The 19,468-nt window shown below is 43.4% G+C and overlaps 1 protein-coding gene across 1 annotated transcript; it reads left to right on the forward strand.

The window, feature by feature from the left end:
- The first annotated feature begins 10,383 nt into the window (after nt 1–10,383).
- Nucleotides 10,384–11,450, forward strand: LOC122435557 (complex III assembly factor LYRM7-like). Its single transcript, XM_043459740.1, has 3 exons — nt 10,384–10,464; nt 10,735–10,761; nt 11,132–11,450. The coding sequence occupies exons 1-3, from the start codon at nt 10,384–10,386 to the stop codon at nt 11,426–11,428; spliced, it is 405 nt and encodes a 134-aa protein (XP_043315675.1). The 3' UTR covers nt 11,429–11,450.
- Nucleotides 11,451–19,468: the final 8,018 nt, after the last annotated feature.

Consider the following 19,468-nt stretch of genomic DNA (forward strand, 5'->3'; position numbering starts at 1 on the left):
AGGTGGTCTCGTATCCCCATCTCTTTAAGAATTTTCCACAGTTTGTTGTAATCCACACAGTCAAAGGCTTTGGCGTAGTCAATGAAACAGAAGTAGATGTTTTCTGGAATTCTCCTGCTTTTTCTTATTTTTTAAAAAATTAATTAATTTATTTTAATTGGATGCTAATTTCTTTACAATATTGTAGTGGTTTTTGCCATACATTGACATGAATCAGTCATGGATATACATGTATGCTCCATCCTGAACCCTCCTCCAACCTCCCTCCCCATCCCATCCCTCAGGATTGTCCCAGTGCACCAGCTTTGAGTGCCCTGTTTCATGCATTGAACTTGGACTGGTGATCTATTTCACATATGGTAATGTACATGTTTCAATGCTGTTCTCTCAAATCATCCCACCCTTGCCTTCTCCCACAGAGTCCAACAGTCTGTTCTTTACATCTGTGTCTCTTTTGCTGTCTCACATATAGGGTCGTTGTTACCATCTTTCTAAATTCCATATATATGCATTAGTATATTGTATTGGTGTTTTTCTCTCTGACTTACTTCACTTTGTATAATAGGCTCAAGTTTCATCCATCTCATTAGAACTGATTCAAATGTGTTCTTTTCAATGGCTGATTAATATTCCATTGTGTATATGTACTACAGCTTTCTTATCCATTCATCTGCCAGTGGACATCTAGGTTGCTTCCACATCCTAGCTATTGTAAACTGCGCTGTGATGAACATTGGGGTGCATGTGTCTCTTTCAATTCTGGTTTTCTTGGTGTGTATGCCCAGCAGTGGGATTGCTGGGTCGTATGGCAGTTTTTTAAGGAATCTCCACCCTGTTCTCCATAGTGGCTGTACTAGTTTGCATTCCCACCAACAGTGTAAGAGGGTTCCCTTTTCTCCACACCCTCTCCAGCATTTATTGTTTGTAGACTTTTTTTTTTCATTTATTTTTATTAGTTGGAGGCTAATTACTTCACAGCATTGCAGTGGGTTTTGTCATACATTGACATGAATCAGCCATGGAGTTACATGTATTCCCCATCCCGATCCCCGCTCCTACCTCCCTCTCTACCCGATTCCTCTGGGTCTTCCCAGTGCACCAGGCCCGAGCACTTGTCTCCTGCATCCCACCTGGGCTGGTGATCTGTTTCACTATAGATAATATACATGCTGTTCTCTCGAAACATCCCACCCTCGCCTTCTCCCACAGAGTCCAAAAGTCTGTTCTGTACATCTGTGTCTCTTTTTCTGTTTTGCATATAGGGTTATCATTACCATCTTTCTAAATTCCATATATATGCGTTAGTATGCTGTATTGGTCTGTATCTTTCTGGCTACTTCACTCTGTATAAGGGCTCCAGTTTCATTCATCTCATTAGGACTGATTCAAATGAATTCTTTTTGACGGCTGAGTAATATTCCATGGTGTATATATACCACAGCTTCCTTATCCATTCATCTGCTGATGGGCATCTAGGTTGCTTCCATGTCCTGGCTATTATAAACAGTGCTGCGATGAACATTGGGGTGCACGTGTCTCTTTCAGATCTGGTTTCCTCAGTGTGTATGCCCAGAAGTGGGATTGCTGGGTCATATGGCAGTTCTATTTCCAGTTTTTTAAGAAATCTCCACACTGTTTTCCATAGTGGCTGTACTAGTTTGCATTCCCACCAACAGTGTAAGAGGGTTCCCTTTTCTCCACACCCTCTCCAGCATTTATTTTTTGTAGACTTTTGGATAGCAGCCATCCTGACTGGCGTGTAATGGTACCTCATTGTGGTTTTGATTTGCATTTCTCTGATAATGAGTGATGTTGAACATCTTTTCGTGTGTCTGTTAGCCATCTATATGTCTTCTTTGGAGAAATGTCTGTTTAGTTCTTTGGCCCATTTTTTGATTGGGCCATTTATTTTTCTGTAATTGAGTGCATGAGCTGTTTGTATATTTTTGAGATTAATTCTTTGTCAGTTGCTTCATTTACTATTATTTTCTCCCATTCTGAAGGCTGTCTTTTCACTTTGCTTATAGTTTCCTTCATTGTGCAAAAGCTTTTAAGTTTAATTAGGTCCCATTTGTTTATTTTTGCTTTTATTTCCATTACTCTGTGAGGTGGGTCATAGAGGATCCTGCTGTGATTTATGTCAGAGAGTGTTTTGCCTATGTTTTCCTCTAGGCAGTTTTATAGTTTCTGGTCTTATATTTAGATCTTTAATCCATTTTGAGTTTATTTTTGTGTATGGTGTTAGAAAGTGTTCCAGTTTCATTCTTTTACAAGTGGTTGACCAGTTTTCCCAGCACCACTTGTTAAAGAGATTGTCTTTTCTCCATTGTATATTCTTGCCTCCTTTGTCAAAGATAAGGTGTCCATAGGTGTGTGGATTTATCTCTGGGCTTTCTGTTTTGTTCCATTGATCTATATTTTTGTCTTTGTGGCAGTACCATACTGTCTTGATGACTGTAGCTTTGTAGTATAGACTGAAGTCAGGCAGGTTGATTCCTCCAGTTCCATTCTTCTTTCTCAAGATTGCTTTGGCTATTCGAGATTTTTTTTATTTCCATAAAAATTGTGAAATTATTTGTTCTAGTTCTCTGAAAAAATACTGTTGGTAGCTTGATAGGGATTGCATTGAATCTATAGATTGCTTTGGGTATTATACTCATTTTCACTATATTGATTTTTCTGATCCATGAACACGATGTATTTCTCCATCTATTTGTGTCTTCTTTGATTTCTTTCATGAGTGTTTATAGATTTATGGCCCAGGATGTGATCTATTCTAGAGAATGTTCCATGTGCACTTGTGGAATTCTCTTACTTTTTTTATGATCCAATGGATGTTGGCAATTTGATCTGGTTCCTCTGCCTTTTCTAAATCCAGATTGAACATCTGGAAGTTCACAGTTCATGTACTGTTGAAGCCTGGCTTGGAGAAATTTGAGCATTACTTTGCTAGTGTGTGAGATGAGTGCAATTGTGTGGTGGTTTGAACATTCTTTGATATTGCCTTTCTTTGGGATTGGAATGAAAACTGACCTTTTCCAGTCCCATGGCCACTGCTGAGTTTTCCAAATTTGCTGGTATATTGAGTGCAGCACTTTCACAGCATCATCTTTTAGGACTTGAAATAGCTCAGCTTGAATTCCATCAGTTTCACTGACTTTGTTTGTAGTGATGCTTCTTAAGGCCCACTTGACTTCACACTCCAGGATGTCTGGCTCTAGGTGAGTGATCACACCATCATGGTTATCTGGGTCATGAAGATCTTTTTTGTATAGTTCTTCTGTGTATTTTTGCCACCTCATCTGAATATCTTTTGTTTCTGTTAGGTCCATAACCGTTTCTGTCCTTTATTGTGCCCATCTTTGCATGAAATGTTTCCTTGGTATCTCTAATTTTCTTGAAGAGATCTCTAGTCTTTCCCATTCAATTGTTTTCCTCTGTTTCTTTGCATTGATCACTGAGGAAGGCTTTCTTATCTCTCCTTGCTATTCTTTGGAACTCTGCATTCAGATGGGTGTATCTTTCCTTTTCTCCTTTGCCTTTCACTTCTTTTCTTTTCTCAGCTATTTGTAAGGCCTCCTCAAAGAATCATTTTGCCATTTTGCATTTCTTTTTCTTGGGGATGGTCTTGATCACTGCCTCCTGTACAGTGTCATGAACCTCTGTCCATAGTTTTTCAGGCAGTCTGTTTATCAGATCTAATCCCTTGAATCTATTTGTCACTTCCAGTTTATAATTGTAAGGGATTTGATTTAGGTCATACCTGAATGGTCTAGTGGTTTTCCCTACATTCTTCAATTTAAGCCTGAATTTTATAATAAGGAGTTCATGATCTGCGCCACAGTTAGCACCTGGTCTTTTTTTCCCCTGACTCTGTAGACTTTCTCCATCTTTGGCTGCAAAGAATGTAATCAGTCTGATTTCAGTATTGACCATCTGGAGATGTCCACATGTAGTCTTCTCTTATGTTATTGGAAGAGGGTGTTTGCTATGACCAGTGCATTCTCTTGGCAAAACTCTACGAGCCTTTTCCCTTCTTCATTTTGTACTCCAACGCTAAACTTGCCTGTTACTCCAGGTATCTCTTGCTTCCTACTTTTGCATTCCAGTCCCCTATGATGAAAAGGACATCTTTTTTTGGTGTTAGTTCTAGAAGGTCTTGTAGGTCATTATAGAACTGTTCAGCTTCTTTGGTGTTAGTGGTTGGGGCATGTACTTGGATTACTGTGATACTGAATGGTTTGCCTTGGAAACGAACAGAGATCATTCTGTCATTTTTGAGATTGCACCCAGGTACTGCATTTCAGACTCTTTTGTTGACTGTGAGGGTCACTCCATTTTTTCTAAGGGATTCTTGCCTACAGTAGTAGATACAACGGTTCCCGGAATTAAATTTGCCCATTCCAGTCCATTTTAGTTCACTGATTGCTAAAATGTTATGTTCCCTCTCGCCATCTCCTGTTTGACCACTTCTTATTTACTTTGATTCATGGACCCAACATTTCAGGTTCCTACACAGTGTTGTTCTTTACAGCATCAGACTTTACTTCCAGCACTAGTCACATCCACAGCTGGGCTTTGTTTTCACTTTGGTTCTGTCTGCTCATTCTTTTTGGAGTTATTTTTCCACTCTTCTCCAGTGACATACTGGGTACGTACTGACCTATCTTTCAGTGTCATGTCTTTTTGCCTTTTCATTCTGTTCATGGGGTTCTCAAGGCAAGAATATTGTAGTGTTTCGCCACTTCCTTCTCCAGTGGACCACGTTTTGTCAGAACTCTCCACCATGACCTATCCACCTTGGGTAACCCTACATGGCATGGCTCATAGTTTCATTGAGTTAGACAAGGCTGTGGTATATGTGATCAGTTTTTATTCACATAGCATAATGTTTTCAAAATTCATCAACACTGTAATATATATCATATAGCATGACTTCATAACTTTTTATGACCGAATAATAGTCTGTAGTAGGTATATACTGCATTTTGTTTATCCATTCATCTGCTGATGATTATATGGGCTATTTCCATATTTTGACTACTGTGAATAATAATGTTGTTAACACACATGCATATGTATTTGTTGAGTATCAGTTTTCAGTTCTTTTGGGTGTTTACCTAGGAGTGGAATTGCTGAATTAGGTGGTAATTCTTGTTTTTTGAGGTGGGAGGGGCTGTGCTATGTGGCATGTGGGATCTTAGTTCCCCAGTGAGGGATCAAACCTGTGTTCTCTGCCTTGGGAACATGGAATCTTAACCATTGGCCTTCCAGGGAAGTCCCTGGATCAGATGATAATTCTATGTTTAGCTTTTTATTTGTTTAGGTTTTTGAGGAACTGCCAAACTGTTTCCACTGTGCTGAACCATTTTATAGTTCTGCTAGCTGTGTATGTGAAAGTCTCTCAGTTGTGTCCAACCTCATTGCGACCACATGGAGTCAATTGCAATCCCATACAGTTCATGGACTTCTCCGGGCCAGAATACTGGAATGGGTAGCCATTCCCTTCTCTAGGGGATCTTCCCAATCCGGGTTTGAACCCAGGCCTCCCATGTTACAGGTGGATTCTTTACCAACTGAGCCACCAGGGAAGTCTAGCAGTGTATGAGGGTTCCAGTTTCTCCACATCCTCACCAACACTTACTTTCTGTTGTTTGTTTGTTAAATATAGCATTTAATTATAGCATAATTCCCATTGGGAATGGTACTTCATTGTGGGTTTGATTTGCATTTTCCTAATTATGAATGATGTTGAGCATCATTTCGTGTGCTTTCTAGCCATTTGAATATCTTCTTCAGAGAAATGTCTGTTCAAGTCTTTTACCCATTTTAAAAATCATATTTTTTTGTTTTTGTTGAGTTGTAAGACTTTTTAAAAATATATTCTGGATGCTAGACCCTCATCAGACACATGATTTGCAAACACTTTCTCCTATTCCACAGGTTGTCTTTTTGCTTTCCTGATAATGTTCTTTGGTGCATAAAATTTTTTGTTATCAACGAAGTCCAATTCATCTATTTTTTCTTTTGTTGTGTGTACTTTTGGTGTCATACCTAAGAATCCATTTTCTGTTTTTAAAAGTTTATTTTGTTGAAGTATAGTTAATTTACAGTGTGATAACTTCTGCTGTATAACAAAATGATTCAGATATACATATACATATATTTGTTTGTTTTTTGTTTTGGCCACACAACATGGCCATACATTGCAGTATCTTCCTCAACCAGGGATTGAACCTGAGCCATGGCAGCGAAAGTCATGTCTGATGGTTTGCAACCTCATGAACTGTAGCCCATGAGACTCCTCTGTCCATGGGATTTTCCCAGCAAGAATACTGTAAGTGGGTTGCCATTTCCCCCTCCAGGGGATCTTCCTGACCCAGGGATCAAACCCATGTTGCCTGCACTGCAGGCAGATTCTTTACTGTCAAGCCACCAGGGAAGCCCTAGGCCACTAGGGAGCTCTCTATGCATTCTTTTCATATTCTTTTCCATTATGATTTATCACAGGATATTGGATAGTAGGATCTTGTTTTTTATCCATTCTCTATATAACAGTTTGTATATAGAGTTTGTTGCTAATCCCAAACTTCCAACCCATCCCTCCCCCGTCCCCTCTCCCCAAAACCCCTCTCCCACTTGGCAACCACAAGTCTGTTCTCTGTGAGTCTGTTTCTGTTTCGTGTGTATGTTGATTAGTATCATATTTTAGATTCCACATAAGTGGTATCATATGGTACTTGTCTTTCTCTTTATGACTTGCTTCACTTACTGTGGTAATCTCTAGGTCCATCCAGGTTGCAAATGGCATTATATCATTCTTTTTTGTGCCCAAGTAGTATTCCACTGTATATATGGACTTCATTTTCTAAGAATCCATTTTTTTAAAATTTAAATTAATTTCTTTAGGTTGTGCTGGGTTTTTGTTGCTGCACTGACTTTTCTCTAGTTGCGGCAAGTAGGAGCTACTCTCTATTGCAGTGTACGGGCTTCTCATTTTGGTGGTTTCTCTTGTAGCAGAGCATGGACTCTAGGGCACGTGGAGTCAATAGTTGTGGTTCGAGGGCTTCAGAGTGCAGGCTCAATAGTTGTGGAGCATGGGCTTAGTTGGGCTTCCTTGGTGGCTCAGATGGGAAAGAATCTGCCCACAGCGCAGGAGACCAGGGTTTGATCCCTGGTTCAGGAAGATCCCCTGGAGGAGGAAATGACTACCCACTCCAGTGTTCTTGCCTGGGAAATCCCATGGACAGAGGAGCCTGACAAGTTACAGTCCATGGGGCCACAAAGAGTCAGACACAACTGAGTGACTAACACACACACGTGCACACACCACACACGTGCATACACACACACACACATTGGCTTAGTTGCTCCATGACATGTGGGATCTTCTCAGACCAGGGATTGAACCTGTGCCTCCTGCATTGGCAGGTGGTTTCTTTACTACTGAGCCACCAGGGAAGCCCTAAGAATCCATTTTTAAATCTAAGGTCATGAAGATTTACTACAGCCTCTTGGGGTGGGGCTCATCTCATGGCTCTTGGTATGTTGATATCTACTCCTCGTGGTCACTTTCTAACCCAACTCTACCCCCTATCCTGGGTCTCAGTGGAAGAGGCTACTTTGCCACCCAGGATCCTCCCCTTGATGATCAATTGCTAAGTGACCAAGGTAACCCATGCCTAGGGATTCCCCCCTCAAGATTTTGCTTCATTATCATTCATGCTGCTGCCTCTGGCTTTAGAACAACTGCAGTGAATTGACCTAGACTTGATTGAAAGTGCTTTTCTGATACCACCCAGAACTAGTGTGTGTGTGCTAAGTTGCTGCTAAATGCAAATTATTTCCAAATTATCAAGAATTCAACACGTTGATTTTTCAGCAAATTAGCCTTCATCAGTTGAGTTTTAGGAGATTTGATGGTTTGGTGAGTTGGCCAGCTAGTCTATTGGTTTGTGTGTGTGTGTGTGTATAAAGACATTTCTTTTGTAAGGAACTGGGTCATGCCATTATGGATGCTGGGCTTCTGAGAACTCTGAAAGCCTCTGAGTTTCTGCCACTTTCAGGGCCCAGGGGTGGTGGGAGAGGCAGAGGAACCCTCCCTAGAGGGACTGGGCCTGACTGGGCAGGCAGAGGCTCCTCTTAGCTCAGCAGCGCCTCCTTGCTGCTGATCAGTGCAGGCACTCTTAGGACCACAACCCTATCCAGCTCCTGGGTGTAAGGTCCCTAGGAGCCAAGGGTGGTTGCAGGGAGTATGCCCAGTGTGGGAACTGTTGGGTGTAGGGCTAGCTCAACACCCCTGACCTGACAGGTACTGTGACTTCACCTTTGACCCAGTCCGCCCTGCCCTCCTTCAGGGCCGTGAGCAGTGAGGCTAACAGCCAAGGGTGGGGGAATCTGACATCTCACACTGAGAGATCTTTTAATTCAACCAATCAATTCCTTACTGAGCATCTGCACTATCCTAGGTGCTGGGGACACTGTGGTGAACAGAACAGATAGAAACCCCTGCTCCCCAGGATGCTGTCATTCTGGCAGGGACAGCAAACAGTGAACAAAGGAATCAGTACATGATGTCAGAGGGATTAATGCCCTAAATAAAGTAAAGCAGGGAGGTGAAGTAGAGAGGCCTGAGGTAGTGATCACTTACCAGTGGTGATCAGAGAAGGCCTCTCTGAGGTGAAACATGAACTGAAACCAGAACAATGATCTGAAGGAGCTAGCTATGCATTGGTCTGGGGGATGGGTGTTCCAGGCAGAGGACAGCAGAAAGGTCCTGAGTTGGGAATAAGCTTGGCTAGTGACAAGGATGCAATAAGGGCAGAGATACTTCCGGCTTGGGTTTTTCCAGGTACACACTCCATCTTGGCTCAATGTGGTAACACAGGGGAGAAGGAGGAAGGGGACAGGAGGGAGGAGAGAGGCTCTCTTGGAGTGGGGCTGGTGAAGGTGGTAGTGGGAAGATAAGCACAGGAGGTAGGTGTGGATATCTGGCATTTGGGTGACTCCGCTGGGAGTGGGGCCAGCATAGAGTTTATCCTTGAGGACTCAGTAAGTCAGGATTAGAATGGGGAGGGTGCAGGGGGATAGGAAGTATGGGGCACTTCTGGACTGTTTGGAGGGCCCCAGGGAGCCACCTTACCTCCCTCCCTCCTTCATTCATTCTCTCCCTTCCTGGGGGAAGCTCTACATCTGGGGAGAGCCCTGGATACAGGTGGCAGGTTCTTCCCAACCAGTGGATCACCTAACTCTTGCAGTTCATGCCTGAGCTGTAAGATGGTGGGCTTGACCTGTAGGATTGAAGATTCTAGATCAGAGTCATCTTGCTGTCTCTCTCTTTTAGTCAGAGGTACAGACACAGCCCCCTAAGTGACCCAGAGACACCCATGTACAGTGACCATGGGTTATTCACACAGCCACAGCACGCAAACCCAGACATAGGCACACAGACTCTGACATACGCAATAACAAACTATGCAATAGCAAACAGAGACATCCAGTATTGTGACCATCAGTCACTCACAAAGGAACATAAATCCTATAGATACCCACATGCCATGTGGAGACACACAGCTCATGAGCACAGGTATGAGCAGAGCCTATGTAGGCTAACACACAGCAATGCCTAACCAGAGCTATACAGACACAACCACACAGGTACATACACAAGAAAAGGTGCTGAGAAGCAAAGGGGCATGCAGACTGGGGTCACACACACCTAGAAGCAGCCATAGAAATTCTCCTGAAACACACTGTCAGACATAGGCACATGGAAGGGAATATGTTTGTCACATCTGGTGATGGTGATATCCAGTATGGTCTTTTTGGGATGTGGCAATCATTAGTGATCACTGCCTGGATCTATATTTTCCTTAGGAGGTAGGCTGTAGTGAAAAAAATAAGAAGTAAAAAAGGCACAATCAAACATAATTATGGACCATAGCTTTTAAGCTGGGTAAGGAGGGAAGTGAGGACATGAGAGAAGTCTGAAACAGTGAAAATGTAGTAGGGTCAGTAAATTCTGGGTCCTAATAGGGTTGAAGGATGTGATGGTTAATTTTATGTGTCAACTTGACTGGGCCGTGGGGTGCTTCCTATTCCTATGACCATGTGCTCTGCTGGCCTAGAGGCCTTAGTTCTAAAAGGAGGAATGCTTCCATCAGGAGATGCAACAATAATTCCACTGAAATGAAAGTTAAGACCTACTGCCCTACTGCTTTGATCTTTTTGTGCCTCTGAATCAATGGTAAAGAAGGGAGTTACTAGGGTGACTGATTCTGACTACCAAGGAGAAATTGGACCACTACTCCACAATGGAAGTGAGGAAAACATCTGGAATACAGGTGATCTCTTAGTAATACGAGTAATATAGGTAATCATCCGATGATTAAGGACAAAATGGAAAAATTACAACAACCCAATTCAGGCAGGGCTATTAATGGCCCAGATCCTTCAAGAATAAAGGTAAAAACCACAACCAGCTGATGTTCTTGCTGAAAGCAAAGGGAATATGGAAGGGGTTGTGGAGGAAGGTGGTTATGAATACCAACTACAAGCACGTGACCAGTTACGAAACAATGATTATAATTGTGAATACTTCCTCCTTATTTTGTACCATACTGAATTTTTGTGCCCCTCAGAATTCATATGTTGCAACCCTAATCCCCAATGTGTTGGACTTTGGTGGGTTTTTTTTAAACTTTTATTTTCTTTATTAAAACAATTTTATTTTAGGCGAGAGCCGTGGGTCAGGCGGCCAAGGTGACTGGGTCCGGGGAGGGGTTGAATGCGATGCCAGCGGGGAGGGTAAGAGAGCGGCCTTGCGGACGTAGTCTGGAGTCTCTGTAACTGAGGTTCAGGACCCTCCGCGAAGGATGTGGCCTTTACACCTGAGAAGCCTGTAACCAACCCTGGAGGGCAGTCTATGGTTTGTGCAGGTGCGGAGGAGGGAGGGCGGTACAGGTGGTCCTGCTTCATTTACCAAATACAGACAGTTTATCCGTGATGCACGCTGGTGGACTGGGTACGGCCCCCATTCCATTCCACACCGAACGTTTCTGTGAGGGACCCATTTCGCATCCTTGGGAATTGTACAAGACCCCAGAGTCCTCCGCGGAAACCATCCAATGAGGTTTTACAGCTCTTTAAAACATTGCACAGGACCAGACAACAGGTTTTTAAAAATGATGCTAGAGCATTAGAAGCAGCCCGAATAAAGATAAATGAAGAATTCAAATGTAATAAAACTGAAACTTCTGCTAAGAAAATAGAAGAGCTGGTAAAAATAGGTTCTGATGTTGAATTGATACTCAGAACATCTGTTATACAAGGTATTCACACAGACCACAATACGCTGAAATTGGTCCCTAGGAAAGACCTTCTTATAGAAAATGTGCCATATTGTGATGCACCAACTCAGAAGCAATGACTTTTACTAAAAAATAAAACTATAAGTCTTTGTCAAAAATTTTTTTTTTATTTTATATTGGAGTATATAGCTGATTAACAATGTTGCATTAGTTGTTGGAAGAAGAGGTGGTGGTCAAAGAGGGAGAACCTTGAAATTGAGGTTGTAGAGAGGTTGTAGTTAATGTTATTGATACAGGTTAGGGTATAATGATGGGAGTGGGTGGCTAAAGGAGGATGAGCACAATATTAATGGAGAAGAAATGCTCATGGAATGGAGAGACTAGAGGTTTGGAATGTGTATTTTGTGTTTTTTAAAAATTTAAATACTTATTTATCTATTTTGGCTGCACTGGGTCTTAGTTGCAGCACATGGGCTCTTTGTTGAGGCATGTGGGCTCTCTACTTGTGGCATGTGGGCTCCAGAGCCCACAGGCTCAGTAGTTGGGGTGTGTGAGCTTAGTTTCTCCATGGCATGTGAAGTCTTGCCATGGATTGAACCCACATCCTCCCCATTGCAAAGCAGATTGTTAACCACTGGACCCCCAGGGAAGTGCCTGGAATGTGTATTTTGAATCCACTGTCATGCAGATTTTGAAATCACCAAGGTTCTAAACAAGAGAGGAATTGGAGAGGGTGACAGTGAGCCAGGGAAAATAATCCTCAAAACCTAAAGAGGAATGATGAGGGGTGTGGCAGATGACTGTAACAAAGATGCAGAGAAGTCCATGTAGACTGATGCTTGTGCCTCAAAGGAGCTGGAGGGCTTCCTGAGTAGGGAGAGAGCATGATCTGGGGGCTGCACATGAAGTGCCTCCTAAATCACTGGTCTGAGAGCTGTGGGAGTAAATTCACTGCTCAAGAGCGCTTCACTACTGTCCAGGAAGATTCGTGTTTCCACTGGAGCAAGAAGGCAAATTCAACCTTCAGGGAAGAGGCTGAGGGTGGAGGGATTCTGCTGATGACTAAGTGTGAGTTCTAGAAGGCAACTTCTCACAAGATGGGTCAGAAAAGAGAGTTTGGGGACTTCTGTCTCCAGCCATGATGTACTCCATCCAGGGACTAGAATTACCTTCTTGCCTTAACTAAAAAAACAGATAAAATACATGGAACAATGGTTTATAGATATTAGACAACAGGAAACGTGAGACCATGTTTCCTCAGAGAAAGCAAACAAATGAATGAACCATATGATTACCTGGAGAGAATTTCCATGTTCAGTGCAAGGATGTGTGTGCGGGGGTGGGGGGGCAGGGGGAGGACTCAAAAATAGCCAGGTGGTCTCCCTGAATTTAGAAGACACAGTTAAGAGTTTGTGGCAGTCACAGCAGCTAGAGTTCTCAGAACAGGCAGAGTGCTATGGAGGAAAGAGCTGTGCACAGAGAAAAAGCTGTGGAGATCTACAGAAGGTTCCCTTCAAGTCTTCAACCAAGTACCAATCAGCGTACATATATGTGATGAAACTGCCTGAGGCCAGAGAAAGGCCACTGAAAAGGATCAGGAGGACCAATTATCAGAGACAGGAATAGTTCATCTCCAGACCAGCTTAAGTGGGAAGAACCTCCTAGTATGTGAGGCATTGAATAGAGAACTCAGGAAGGTATTGCCTCGGTACTAAAGTGGTAGTGGTGGTTTAGTTGATACGTGGTGTCCAACTCTTGTGACCCCATGGACTATAGCCTGCCAGGCTCCTCTGTCCATGGGATTCTCCAGGCAAGAATACTGAAGTGGGTTGCCATTTCCTTCTCCAAGGAATCTTCCCAACCCAGGAATCAAACCTGGGTCTCCTGCATTGCAGGCAGATTCTTTACCGACTGAGCTACCAGGGAAGTAGCTATCAATCAAATTAGCCCTGGACTAAAGGCTATTCAGGTCCTGCCTAAAAAAAAACTTAAAAGCAAGCCTTAAAAGGATCAAACTGATTAACTGTATCCTAGAACAAAGCCCAATCCCGCCCCCCAATTTTTTAAGTACGAAAGAAAAAAAGCACTCACATTTTACTCATAAAATTTACAATGTCTGGCATCCAATAAAGCAGAGAAGCAGGAAAGTACAAGCCATAATAAAGGGGAAAAGAATCCATAGAAAATGACCCAGGTGATAGAACCAATAGACAAAGAACATTAAAACAGCTATTACAGTCATAATCCATATGTTCAAGAAGGTAGAGGAGAGCATAAGCAGGGCTGAAATAGAGCACCCAAGGAAGACCCTACCCCACCCCCTGCTCCCCTCAAACTCAGAGCTGAGATCCAGTCCCTATTGGAGAGAATATGGTTGTGGTTCTCTGAGTGGTGGGACTTGCTAGAAATCTGCTTTCTGGAACTTGGCAGAAATCTACCCTCTAGGGTGCCAAAGAAGGCTGTTCATGGGGAAAGTGTGTCATTCCAGGCACTCTGCTACAAAGCTTCCTGAGGGAGGGTGCGGGGTGGGAGGCGGTGCGGAGAGTTGCTGGCCACTGGGCACTGCTGGTTGTCAAGTGTGTTTGTTGCAAGAACTAGAGATGCTGTGTGAGTGCTTCACAAGCAGAAGCAAACTGCTACAGGACTGGCTGATGGGGGATTCCAGGGAGGATCAGCTGGCCTCTGTGCTGGTGGCCACCACGCACGGCAGGAGCCAGGCACTGGAGGGTGCTTCATGCCCCTAGTGCTGGAAAAAGGTGTGTATGCTGCAGGACCCTGCGGAGTGGACACCCCAGAGCCAGTAAGCAGAAACCATTTTTCTCCTTGTAGTGTCTCTCTAGCTCTACTGGCCAAAATTCAGGGCTGGCTGGCAAAGGAAAAAATATTTAAATGGACCAGATCCATTTGTGCAGAGCAGGCAAGTATAGAGAGTGGATTTGAAGCCAAGAGGAAAGAAACAGTACGTGGCACAGTCCACCCCTTTGACTACTCAGCTTCTGTGTGCACCCTTTTGAATCCTTGAATTCTTGCACAGCAAAACAGGAGCCTGGTGGGCTGCCATCTATGGGGTCGCACAGAGTCGGACACAACTGAAGCGACTTAGCAGCAACAAGATATAGCTGTCTCGTAAGAGAGGAAGTTATGACTCTGTCCCCCAAGTGAGGAGACACACAGGCCCAAAGCCATTGTATCCATTGGCTGTTGTATCCATTGTATCCATGTACATTGTATCCATGGCTGTTAACTATTCCTCAATTTAATCATAGTCCCATTGATACTCCATTATCTAAAGAGTCAATTAGAAAATTAACTTCTAACAACTATTTGTACATAAAATAAAAATCAGGAGAAAGAAAAAGAAAATGGCTAGCACATACAAATAAACAAATAAAACAAGCAAAAAGAAAATAGGCAAAGCTACAGTAATACTTATTTCTGTGTTTGATCATGAGGCTGAAGTCACCGTCAATGACTTCTTCCACTACCCGTTCTGTATTTCCCCTGCCTTCTTCCAGAACCTCAGATGCTTTTTCACCTGATGGAGTGGCTCAAACTTTCATTCCCGAGTCTTCAATCATCCTGCCAGTTTTTGGTTGCTGTAGTTCTCTATTATTTTTTACTATTGGGCATATAAGTACTAAGAGGCACCCCAGATAATCCTCTGGGTTGCAGACATAGTCCTTATTGCCTTTGTTGTATAGCAGCAACCTGATTTCCCCTTGGTAATGAAGATCAACCATTCCAGCCAGTGAATTAACTCTGTGTCTCCCCCCTCCCACACTTTTATTTTGGCCTATAGTTTCATCGCCATAGAGCCTAAAATGTCTCACTTTCCCATGCAGTGGACCCACTGATGTACCCCTTGGTAGGGGCATCTTCCACTGGCAGAGAAGACTCATCAGAATTTAGAGCATCCCCAGGTTCAATAGAGTCTTCCCATATGTACCCATTCCATCTTAGAGGATCCTATTCCTTCCTCATCAATGCCCTTAGTTTCATAGTAGACACCCTGTGAGGCTAGGAGTTCAACTTGCATTGTAATTCAGCCAATCACAGGATGAGATTCTGTGTCTGATTTTTCAGCAGGAGATGACTGATGTTCCAGCTCAAAGATAGTCAATCAGGCAGTGAGGAATTAATTGTCCATCACTCAGCCTTTTTGTTCTATTCTAGATTTCAGTTGATTGGATGAGGCCCAATCACATTGGGCTTTACTCAGTCTACCAATTCAAATGTTAATCTCATCCAGAAACACTCTCAAAGGCATACCCAGACTAATATTTAACCAAATATCTGGGCACTCCATGGCTCTGTCAAGTTGACACATAAACATCAGAGGGATTTAGATATCCAAACGAGCAGAACTCAGAGTTGCCAAGATGGGAAACAAAAATTCTGCAAGTGAGTTATTAGGTGTAATAATTAGAGGGACCACTCCTAATTCTACCCCTTGATTTCAGGACCAATTTATACTGGCTGGTGGGAGACAGCACCATATAATGATCTCTGATTCAGAGTATTACTGCATCCTATGAAACAGAATCCCATCCTTTTAAGGTGTTATTTCACACCTAGCATCATAATTGAATCTTCAAAACCATTTTATCTCTCAATTAGGCCAGCTGCTTCTAGATGATATGGTAATACCAGTCAATTTCATAGGCATGAACATTTTGCTACATATTCTTTGCTGTGAGATGAATTTCTGGACCAGATGCAAGGCTGTGCAGACGAGTCCATAGATGGTGGTGCTGGCACAAACCTTATGGGTGGGGAAGTGAAAACTATATCTAGACAATGAGTCTAGTGCTGTGAAGATGAATCTCTGTCCCCCTCCATGATGAAAGAAGTCCAAGATAATTAACCTGCCACCAGGTGGCTGGCTGGTCCCCACACAGAATAGCATCATACTGGGGACTCAAACTTTGGTCTCCATTGATGGCAGATTAGTCACTCTGCAGTAGCATTAACCACACCACCCTCAGTAATGCAAAGACCATATTGTTGAGCCTGGGCAGTTCTATCACTGCCACTTCATTCATGGGCTTCTATGGACTGAATTGTGCTCCTCAAAATTCATGTTGAGGACTTACCTGGTGATCCAGTGGTTAAACATCCACCTGCCAATGTAGGAGAGACATAAGAGGTCAGAGTTTGATCCTTGAGTTGGGAAGATCCCCTGGAAGAGGGCATGGGAACCCACTCTAGTATTCTTGTCTGGAGAATCTTAAGAATAGAGGAGCCTGGTGGGCTACAGTCCATAGGGTCGAAAAAAGCTGGACATGACTGAAGCAACTTAACATGCACCCACAGGGCCATTAATATGTGCATTCCCCCAGGGATGAGTTATCACTTCTGGTTTACTAATTTTGAAGGGAGTGGAGATTCACTTCCATTTAGCCCTTCTTACAGTAATGCTTTCATGATTATCAACAAGTTGATGTGGGGATTATGCCAGTTTCTAAGTATGTATATCCCAGGGATAAGCTCCAAAGTCTCATCTAAATATCATCTAGTTCAGATATGGATGAGACTCAAGGTACAATTCATCTTGAGGAAAATTGCTCTCCAGCTATGAACCCAACAAGTTATGTGCTTCCAAAATATGGTGTTAGAACAGGCAGAGGGTAGACATTCCCATTCCAAAATGGAGAAATGAGAGAAGAAAAGAGTGACAAGGGCCTGAGCAAATCCAAACTCCAAGGGGCCAATTTCATTAGACCTTAAGGCTTGAGAATAATGCTCTTTGGCCAGATGCTCTGCTCTCCAGGCCCACTGGGGTGGAGGTCCATCTTCTAGATACAGTGGGGTGAAGCACAATGGTGTGGCTTTGCTGGGTTGGGCCCTCAAGGCTTTGGGCAGCCAGCTCCCAGGCCTTTCTCCACCAGACCCCCATGGCTCTTGCATCTGGAGTCCTGAGCCTGCAGGTCTGCCAGGAGGCCCAATCCTTTGAAATCTAGGTGGAGGTACCATATTTTCTTTGTTCTTGTGGATGTAGCCCATACTACCGCAGGGTGCTGGAGCTGCACCTGGGAGAGACCAATGCCGAGTGAGGTAGCAGAACCCACCACCATATGAGGTAGTGCCCATCCATGTGCTAGTGGCTCCTCCTTTGAAATTACTCTGCCCCCAGGGCCTTTGTGCTCTGGGCCTGTGATCAGAGGGGCAGTCCTGATGATCTCTGGATTGCCTTCAGGGTTATTTTTCCCTTACAGTCATTCCTGGCCCACAGAAGAGAGCAACCACAGAGCTTTCCAAGGGTGCAGGTACACATCTCACTAAAGGGTTTCTCAATGTCTTGGTGAAGTTAGTGTATTCTGAGTCTTGTCATGGAACATAGTTGGGGATTGCATGCAAGTCTTACATGATAAATCCTGTCCAACATTCCTATTGCTCTAAGCTTTCGGATTCCTGCCTCCGTATCATGCCAGGACACCTCTAACATCTCAGCCTCATTAACGGTAAGCCACAATTGAGTCTCAGTTTCAGTCAACCAACCAAGAAAGCACTTAGAGCATGTGCTGACACATTAAATCCAGAGTCTCAAGTAAGTGTACCCATATCAATGAATTCTGCCTAATCTAGAGTTATATTTTGCCCTCCTTCATCTAACACCCATAGAATCCTCTTCTGCACATATTTCCCCAGGTTTCTGCCACTATATATTAGCAAACTCTTGCAATTATTTTGGTGTATAAGTGATTTCCAACTTGGTCATAGTGTGCACTTGTTCCCCATGCTTAGATTTGACCTCAGTTATGGGTCTGTCAGTGTAGGGGGTGGTTGTGGTGGGTCTTGAGAATGAACATCTCTTTTCAAGGCACCTGGACCAGTTGAGTTTATCACAGCATTTTCAAAGAGAGAAAGGTTAGTTTCGGACACTGAAAGGCAAGCTACTTCCATTAGTAAGGAAGGCTCAGAATGACTTGGTAGTTCAAGACTGTGAGTTTTATCTGGGGCCAAACAGATGTTCCCATTCCAAGTTTCAGGATCCCATTCTTTACCAGTCAATACCATAACTTTCACATGAGAAATTTGTCAAGACTGTGAATTCAACTGACATTGTAATTCAACAATTTATACAATTAAACATGTGTTAGATGTTTAACAATATTAGCCCTGTTGCTAGCATCAGGAAAGCTCTCTGGTTCTTAGGTTGTGACTTGAACTGAGAAATGAATGGACCCAAGCTTGTTATTTTTCTCTTTGTAAGTGCTCAAGTGCATTCAAAATAATCACGATATTCATAGTCATGGTCACGACTATAACAGTCAAGTGCAGCAGCCATTTTGGCTTCCAGGACATGTGCTTCATTTGGCACTTCATCACAGTCAACCATAGGTTGATTAATTGTGATGCCTCTGTTACTAGCACCCATCTCTCACTGGCAAGGAGTTCAGCACCGTGAGTAAGGCTAAAGGAATGAACAAACCAATCATATTGTCCCATCTCTGCAAATCTATTTCCTGGCCTCACTCCCGGTAACAATTCTGTATCAGCCTGAGCTCTTATCTGGAGAGAGGGACAACACAGGAATTTGAATAGGGAAAGTTAATATAAGGAATTACCTATAACAGGAGATTGGAATAATGAGGGATTGGTTAGTAAGATATGAAGGGGACTTTAAAGAATATAGAAATGGCAGATATAAGAAGTAGTCACAGGGGAATTCCCTACTGGTCCAGTGGTTAGGACTCAGTGCTTTCACTGCCAAGGGCCAGGTTCAATCCCTGGTTAGGGAACTAAGATCCCAAAAGCCACACACCTCTGCAAAAGAAGTAGTCACTATCCCCAGGCTGACATAGAATGCCCCTGGGGCTGAGATCCAGATCTTATTGGAGAGGTGTGATGGTAGTTTCGCTTCAGGGCAAAGTCATTGTGATGCCATACTGGTGGAACTTGCCAGAAATCTGCCTGTTGGGAGGCGGAAGAAAGCTGTTCACTGAGTGCTGCTGGCCTCTGTGCACCGCGGGAACCAAGCCCTGGGGAAGCTGTGAATGTGGCAAGATCCGGAAGCATTCTGCTTGCTTGCAAACTGCCTGAGGGTGAGTTCTGGAAAAAGGGGAAAGCTGCTGGTCACTGGGTACTACTGGTCACTATGCACTGTAGAAGTCAGGCCCTGGAAGAGTTGTGAGTGTTGCAGGAGTCTGATGCTAGAA

The sequence above is a fragment of the Cervus canadensis genome, chromosome X, assembly GCF_019320065.1.
Source record: "Cervus canadensis isolate Bull #8, Minnesota chromosome X, ASM1932006v1, whole genome shotgun sequence".
Lineage (NCBI taxonomy): Eukaryota > Metazoa > Chordata > Mammalia > Artiodactyla > Cervidae > Cervus > Cervus canadensis.